The following is a 7,316-nucleotide window of genomic DNA, read 5'->3' as shown; positions in this document are numbered from 1 at the left end:
TGTCTATACTACCATCTGCTAATCAACTCAGTTTAACTTTTCTGACTAATTTGTCTTTGCTTGGGATAGTTTCCATTACTCTTGCGAGTGGCCAATGATTCCGATGTTTGGAGTCATCTTGTAAGATGACAATGTCATCTTTCTCTATGTTGGGACATACCTTTGTCCACTTTTGTCTTTTTTGCAAGGTTTGGATATATTCCTTACGCCAATGGGGCCAGAAAGTGTTGGCCAATCCCTGCACAACTCTCCATCGTTTTTGAGAGTAGGTGTCTTCAGAGTCAAACTCTTCAGGTGGAGGCATGACTACTTGTGACTTCATTGAAAGCAACTGATTTGGAGACAGTGCAGTTTCTACACTACTGTTGTCACTAACTGCAGTCAGTGGTCTGCAACTTGTTATGGCCATGGCCTCATAAAGAAACGTACGAAGTGTGCCTGTGTCTAGTCTGTTATGACTGTTCATAAGAATAGAATTTAACACACTTCTGATGGTTCTGATGTGCCTTTCCCACGCTCATCCCATATGACTAGAGTGAGGTGGGTTTGTAACAAAGTCAAAGTGGTTGCTTTGGGCAAACTTTGTAAATTTGTTGTGGCTGCCCTCTTTGAAAGTTTTAGCAAACTCATTAGCAGCACCGATAAAGTTTGTGCCTCTATCAGTGTGGAGTTGTCTTATTGGTCCCCTGATTGCTATAAAGCATATAAGCGCATTGATGAATGCATCTGTACTCATGTCATCTAGGACCTCGACATGAATTGCTCGAGATGCCATGCATGTAAATATTACCCCATAGCGCTTTAGCTCTTTTCTGTTCTCTTTCACTATAAATGGTCCGAAGCAATCGCACCCCACATATGTAAAGGGTGAAGCACTGTTCACCCGTTCACTTGGCAAATCTGCCATTTTTTGGCTTTCTGTTGGACGCCGCTGCTTTCTACATTGTATACAGCTATGTATGTATGAAGCTACAAGAGAGCTGCCTCCTAGTATCCAATAGCCAGATGACCTAATTTCATTGAGTGTAATACCTTTTCCTTGGTGCGCTACTGCCCTGTGGCAATTTGCTATCACCAGTTGTGTGACATGTGATTTCTTGGGTAATACTATAGGGTGGGTTTCTGCAAAGGGCAAGTTTGCTTCTTTAAGTCTGCCACCCACCCTGATTATTCCTGAACTGTCAATAAATGGGTCAAGCTTTGCTAACGCACTATATTTACTTAAGGTTCCTTGCTTTATTGGTTCATATTCTGTGAGTCCCCCTTGCTGGGCCCACTTTAGGATTGTAAGATTAGCCTTTTCATGAGCCTCTACTTTAGAAATGATACTGTGTGCACCTGTCTTAGATCTCACAAAGCTTTGTAACTTGCTTACTGCTCTCACCGCTGACTGGAGGCTAGAGTATGCCGTCAGCCTGTCAGTCATGGTCAGTTTCTTTGAGCTTGTGAGACTGTGACAGGTAGCTTTAATCTCAGGGTCAGTAGGGTTCAGTGTTGTGTATTCTTTAGCTACAGGAAACAGTTGGGCGTCACTGTTCCTTAAGAACTTGGGACCAGTTAGCCAGCATGAGTCCACCAGGCTTTTTATATTAGCTCCTCTAGAGGCAATGTCTGCAGGATTCTCTTGAGTGCTGATGTATTGCCATTGATCAGCAAGTGTAATGTCAGTTATCTGCTGAACTCTGTTGGCTACATAGACATGGAATCTGCGAGCCACATTGTGTATGTATCCGAGCACTACTTTGGAATCAGTCCAAAACACCTCCTTTGTGAGGTTATTCAACTTTAATTCTGATTTCAGGTTGTGTGCTATTGTAGCTGAAAGTACAGCAGCTTGTAGCTCTGCTCTAGGAATTGTCACTTGCTTTAAAGGTGCAACTCTAGATTTACCACAAAGCAAAGTGCAATGAACTCTATTGTCAGCATTGACATAACTTATGTATGAGCATTGCCCATAGCCTAGATTGCTAGCATCTGAAAAATGATGCAATTCAGTTGAAATGATATTTTCAAAGTCTGAAGGTTTCAAACATCTGTCTATTTTGATTTGTGCTTATGCAACTAAGTCATGCATCCAGCATTGCCATTGGTTCTGCAGATGCTCCGGTAGTGGATCATCCCACTTTAGATTTTTTTTGCACATTTCTTGCAAGATTTGTTTCCCCTTCAAAATGAAAAGAGAAATGAGACCTAAAGGGTCAAAAACTGAAACTATTGTGGACAGGATGCCACGCCTGGTTACTGGCTGACTTTTTAAGGCTATTTTGAACTGAAACTGGTCATTCTCAACACACCATTGTATGCCTAATGCACGCTCTATTGGAAGAGCGCTATTCGCAGCCTGCAAGTCTAAATCTTGGAAGTTGGCTGCCTTTTCTGTCTCAGGCACTGCGGTCATAACTTCCCTGTTGTTGCACACAAACTTGTGCAATCTTACATTGCCTTTTGAGCATAACTCTATAGCATTGTTTATGACACCTATGGCCTGTTCTTGTGAGTCCAAGCTCATTAATCCATCGTCTACATAAAAGTCATGTGTTATGAAGTGTTTGGCTTGCACACTATATGGTTGCTCTGGGTCATGCTTGTCCCTCACTAGCTTGCGTAGGCCAAAGGTGGCACACCCAGAAGAAGAGGTGGCACCAAATAAGTGCACAGCCATTCTATACTCTGCTATTTGTGAAATGGTGTCATCTTTGTACAATAAAAATCTCAGGAAATCTCTATCAGACTCATGCACTCTGAACATGTGGAACATCCGTTGGATATCGCACATAATTGCAATTTGTCTTTTTCTGAATCTGTGAAGTATGCCTACAAGGCTATTCAACAAATCAGGTCCTTACAGCAAATGCTCATTTAGGCATGTGGCTTGATATTTAGCACTACAGTCAAATACAACTCGGATTTTATCAGGTTTTCTAGGATGGTATACTCCAAAATGCGGAATATACCAAACTTCACCTGGAGTTGCTTTGCTGTTAGTGGGCACCAATTCAGCATCCCCTGCTTCTATTATTGCTGCCATGAATGCAATATAATCATTGCGGTACTGTTCGTCCTTTTCCATTTTCTTTTGCAAGAGTGAAAACCTCTTTTTTGCCATGGCTAGGTTGTCAGGCATTACAGGCCTTGTTTTGAATGGCAATGGCATTGAGTAAAAGCCTTGCTGAGTTTGTTCTGCTTGTTCAGTGAGTGTACTGACAAAACGTTTGTCTTCTTGAGACATAGGGATTTGCTTCAACTCAGGACTTTGTTTCTCTGTAAAGTCTTGTTGTAATAGATCTATAATCTGTTTGCTGCAAAGGTCATCAGTTGCTTCTGTTTTACACACAAACGTTACTGCTTTTGGCTCAAGTTCAGCATGATTTTGGTTTTGCAATGTCATGATCCTATGACTGGTGTGATTAAACTCTTCTTTCGGACCTTTTTGCAATTTTCCAACTATGCTCCAGCCTAATGGGGTTCGCACTGAATAAGGGTCTGCATGACTAGCGCCAGTTATGGACTTTAAAGGCACAAGAGCTCTAGACGTTTTATACCCTATAAGCATGCCTACTTCAACTTTTTCTCTTTGCAGGTTTGGAATTTCATTTCCTATTGCTTGCAAATGTGGCCAATCTTTGGTCATTTGTGCACTTGGTATGTGGCTCTTATCCAAAGGTATAGAGTCTCTAGTATAAGCACAAGGCACGTGTATACTATCGTGAGCGCTATAACCTCTGATTACCAAATATGTATACATCTTACACTCTATTTTTTTGCTACTCGCAGTCATTGTCGTCAATTGATGTGTAGTTGGTTTCCCTACAGTGTTCAACCGTCTAACTGCATTGTTTGTGACAAATGTAGTATCTGACATTGTGTCTAACATTGCATAGACTAGAATTTCCTTACTAGGTTGGTTTGTGCTAGATAACCAAACTGGCACTATCATAGAGCTGAGACTGTTGGTTGAATTTGCTTGACTGTCACTACAAGTTGCAAGTGCTTTTGATTCATTATTAGCAGCCTTTGCTGGTGGATTAGGTGTACTTGCACCTGTGGTTGTTGCCATGTGATCCTTTGTTTTTGTAGGGCTGGCAGCATTGTCATTCTTTTGATTTTCTGTTTTTGGCACTCGTTCAACATGCAGTGCAGTAGGATGATTCTTTCCACAAGTCTTACAAGTTGCTTTGCTAGTGCACTGTGCTGATCTGTGATCAGTAGTTTTTAGGCAAGAAAAGCATAGTTTTTGTTCAAGTACAAACTGCTTCTTTTCTTCTGCAGTTTTCCTTGCTAGCTTTCTGCATTCAGCTAAATCATGATTAGACAGGTGACAAAAGGCACAAGACGGCTTAGCTTTGGAGTTACTATTAGAATCACTATTGCGGTCACTACTGTTACTGTTGCTGGTTGCCAGGTGAGCTGTCGATTTAGATTTAGTTGGCTTTTTTGGTTGCTTTGTGTTGTCAGAGCTAGTTGAGTAACTGACTATTGAAGGATCATTTAGAATGTCAGACTCATTATTTACGAATTCAACAAACATGCTAAAAGCAGGAAACTTTCCTGCTGACTTTTTGTGTTCTACAATTTTACGTTTCCATCTGTTTGCTAGCCAATCAGGCAGCTTAGCCGCGAGTGCCATGTTGTAACGTGAATCATTGAGAATTTTCAATCCTTCAAGGTGTGACATTACTGTCTCACATTGGCTGAGAAAATCTGCAAATTTTAGTATGTGTGCATTGTCGTTGCCTTTGATTTTTGGCCATTGTTCCAGTTTTGACCTGAAAGCTTCTGCTACAGCACAATCAGAACCAAAACGCTCCTTTAACTTTTTCCTTGCTTTTTCATATGCATCGCTAGATTGGAGATAAAATAGCCCACTCACTGCCTCCTTTGCTGGACCTGCTAAGTATTGCTTAAGGTAGTGGATTTTATCAAAGTCTGGTATACCAGATCTCTCCACAAGTGATCTAAAAGACACTTCCCAATTAACATACTCTAATGGATTCCCAGAAAATATTGGAGGTTCAGGCACAGGGAACTTACTACTGTGTACAGCTTTTGCGATGGAATCTGCTAATATTTGAGCTTCCGATACATTACTTTTTACTGACACTACCAAGGATTGCTGATCGTTTTCAACTACATTTTCCTTTGCTGAGGGTTGCGCAATCTCATTACTAGCGCCTACATATGGCGTGTTGTCAAGAGCTTGAACAATTTCTTCTCTTTCATATACATCATTTTCTTCTAGTAGTCTGCACTTCAAAGAAAGCCTATTTCTTTTGTCAACTAAAGACTGCTGTTGCATTTTTAATTTCTGGTTTTTTAATTTCTGCTCAAGTTCATTAAGCACACGTTCATTTTCTGCTTGCACTCGCAGTGCTTGAATTTCAGCCTCAACTACTTCAGTTTGAATTCTTGCTACTTCTATAGCTATTGAACTTTTAGAAACTTTACTTTGACTATGACTATGAACCGAATGCGAAGCTCTTGGAAATTTGTCACTTTCGGTTTTGACATATTTTTCCATTAATGCGACTTGCTCTCTAACCTGTTCATCTTTATTGAACTCAGGTTCAAGCTTACATAACATGTCTAGCTCGGCAGTTACATCAAGGTATATGTCTGTTATTTTGTCTTTTATCTCATTAGTGCATGCAGGACCTTTTTTGGTCAGCTTATTGAACTTTCTGATACAACTTGCTATATTGTTTTTACGCAAAGCAATTTCGTTTTCAGTAGCATTTCTACTTTGTTTTCGACTACGTTTGGACTTAGTCATCTTGCTTTTAATCTAGGAAGTACTAAATGACGGCAGGATTGCTTGCCTGATATGCATAGTTTTGATATATGTCATAAGTCATGCACATAAACCAGACAAAACTACCCATAACCCCAGCCGAGCTCTGAAGAACAGTAGCAAAACCCACCCAGCCAGACGTTTCAATCGATGTCCGTTTTCAAATGCTTGCCAAAAATTGGATTTTGGTTTCAAATATGATGTCACACTGACAGAAGTATAATTTTGCACTTTCCAATGGCTTACCAATCGCAATTACAACAAAGATTAGCCTAAGTAATGATTGCCAAGAAAAAACCAAGCTGTGCTGTTTTCTAATGTCTTTTCTGACAGCTGAAGTGATTATCACTCACCGACCTCAGACTTCAGTGTTGATGTGTATTGGCTAGGTATAGTCTCAGATATCCATGTCAGTTGTTTCAATGTTATTGATTGTCTTTGTAGAAGGTAGGCGAATAAGCTATTCCTGCTGTATGATGAGCTTTCGCTGGCTTCTCTTGACTCTTTTGGGTGAATAGGTTGTTTATTGAGCTCTGGTTACCACTCTTGACTCCATGGGAGAATAAGTTTTTACTGTAGTCACGATCCGTTATAAGGAAGAGTGGTTTATGACTGATATGAACTTTATTGACGTAGTTCACACCGTAAAAACTACAAAATGGAAAAATGCAGTTTATACAATACTATATATCCATTGAGTTTCACATCAGTCAATTTCTTTAAAACATAAGAGCAAGCAAGTAAAACTACAAGTGAATATAAGTAAAAATAGAAGCATGATAAAATAAGCCAGGCAGCAGTTGAACACTACTAATTCTTCAATATCAGCATATTGTTCATCCTATGTGACATTTCAGATGATTGCTAATACAGCCAAAAATAAGCAGTAATAGGTTGCCAACCTTGTGGAATTCAAAGCCTTGATTAAATACAATTGTAGCAGTAAATACAAAACTAAATGTAGCAATAAAAACACAACATACCTTGTGCTCTCTCCATAACAGATCTGACTGGTTTAATACTGTGATTAGTTTGATCTTCAGAATAATTCCTAATACATGTGATATGACTGTAATACTTCAGAAAAATAATAGGTAGGTGAGAGAGAATTCTCAAAGCGTTACTGTCCACTTGTGAAAGTCTGCCTGCTTATATACTATGGCATCTTGTAAACAGGTATAAAATTAGAAATTGTAGCACCTAAATACTTTTGCAATTGGTGAGCAACAGGAAAGTTGATTCATCTTTTGTTACTTAAAATACTTGAAAATCAACCATTTTTGGCTAATGCAACTCGTGACATCATACATTTCTTTGTGCTGACAGCATTTGTGCTGTGACATCAACAAAAAGAACATCCGGATAGGACGGTCAACCACCAGTTCATCAAAACACAAAACCAGATCAGAGCAGCTCGCCCACCCAGTGCAATGAGCTACAACAGCACAGTCTTCAGTAAAACAAACTAACAACCGTGCCAAGTTCTACTTCTAACTAAGCGCAGCTACAAAACAGTTACTAAAAACTC

The 7,316-nt window shown here is 39.8% G+C and overlaps 2 protein-coding genes across 2 annotated transcripts; both read right to left on the bottom strand.

The window, feature by feature from the left end:
* Positions 1–517: 517 nt before the first annotated feature.
* LOC137397372 (uncharacterized) lies at positions 518–2,662 on the bottom strand. Its single transcript, XM_068083662.1, has 2 exons — positions 2,251–2,662; positions 518–1,974 (listed from the first exon to the last, which is right to left on the bottom strand). Exons 1-2 carry the CDS (start codon positions 2,660–2,662, stop codon positions 518–520), a joined length of 1,869 nt encoding a protein of 622 aa, XP_067939763.1.
* Positions 2,663–2,842: 180 nt separating this feature from the next.
* Positions 2,843–5,770, bottom strand: LOC137397371 (uncharacterized). Its single transcript, XM_068083661.1, has one exon. It carries the CDS (start codon positions 5,768–5,770, stop codon positions 2,843–2,845), a length of 2,928 nt encoding a protein of 975 aa, XP_067939762.1.
* Positions 5,771–7,316: the final 1,546 nt, after the last annotated feature.

This window comes from Watersipora subatra, chromosome 5 (assembly GCF_963576615.1).
Source record: "Watersipora subatra chromosome 5, tzWatSuba1.1, whole genome shotgun sequence".
In the NCBI taxonomy this organism is placed as follows: domain Eukaryota; kingdom Metazoa; phylum Bryozoa; class Gymnolaemata; order Cheilostomatida; family Watersiporidae; genus Watersipora; species Watersipora subatra.
The sequence above is the reverse complement of the archived record's forward strand: the minus strand, read 5'-3'. Positions and strand labels throughout refer to the sequence as shown.

Excerpts from the sequence above, each read along its gene's own strand:
- LOC137397372 (XM_068083662.1), bottom strand. The coding sequence starts at position 2,662 with ATGGCTGTGCACTTATTTGGTGCCACCTCTTCTTCTGGGTGTGCCACC. Across the intron at positions 1,975-2,250 it reads GTTCAAAATAGCCTTAAAAA|ATGCTAGCAATCTAGGCTAT; the intron begins GTCAGCCAGTAA and ends ATCATTTTTCAG.
- LOC137397371 (XM_068083661.1), bottom strand. The coding sequence starts at position 5,770 with ATGACTAAGTCCAAACGTAGTCGAAAACAAAGTAGAAATGCTACTGAA.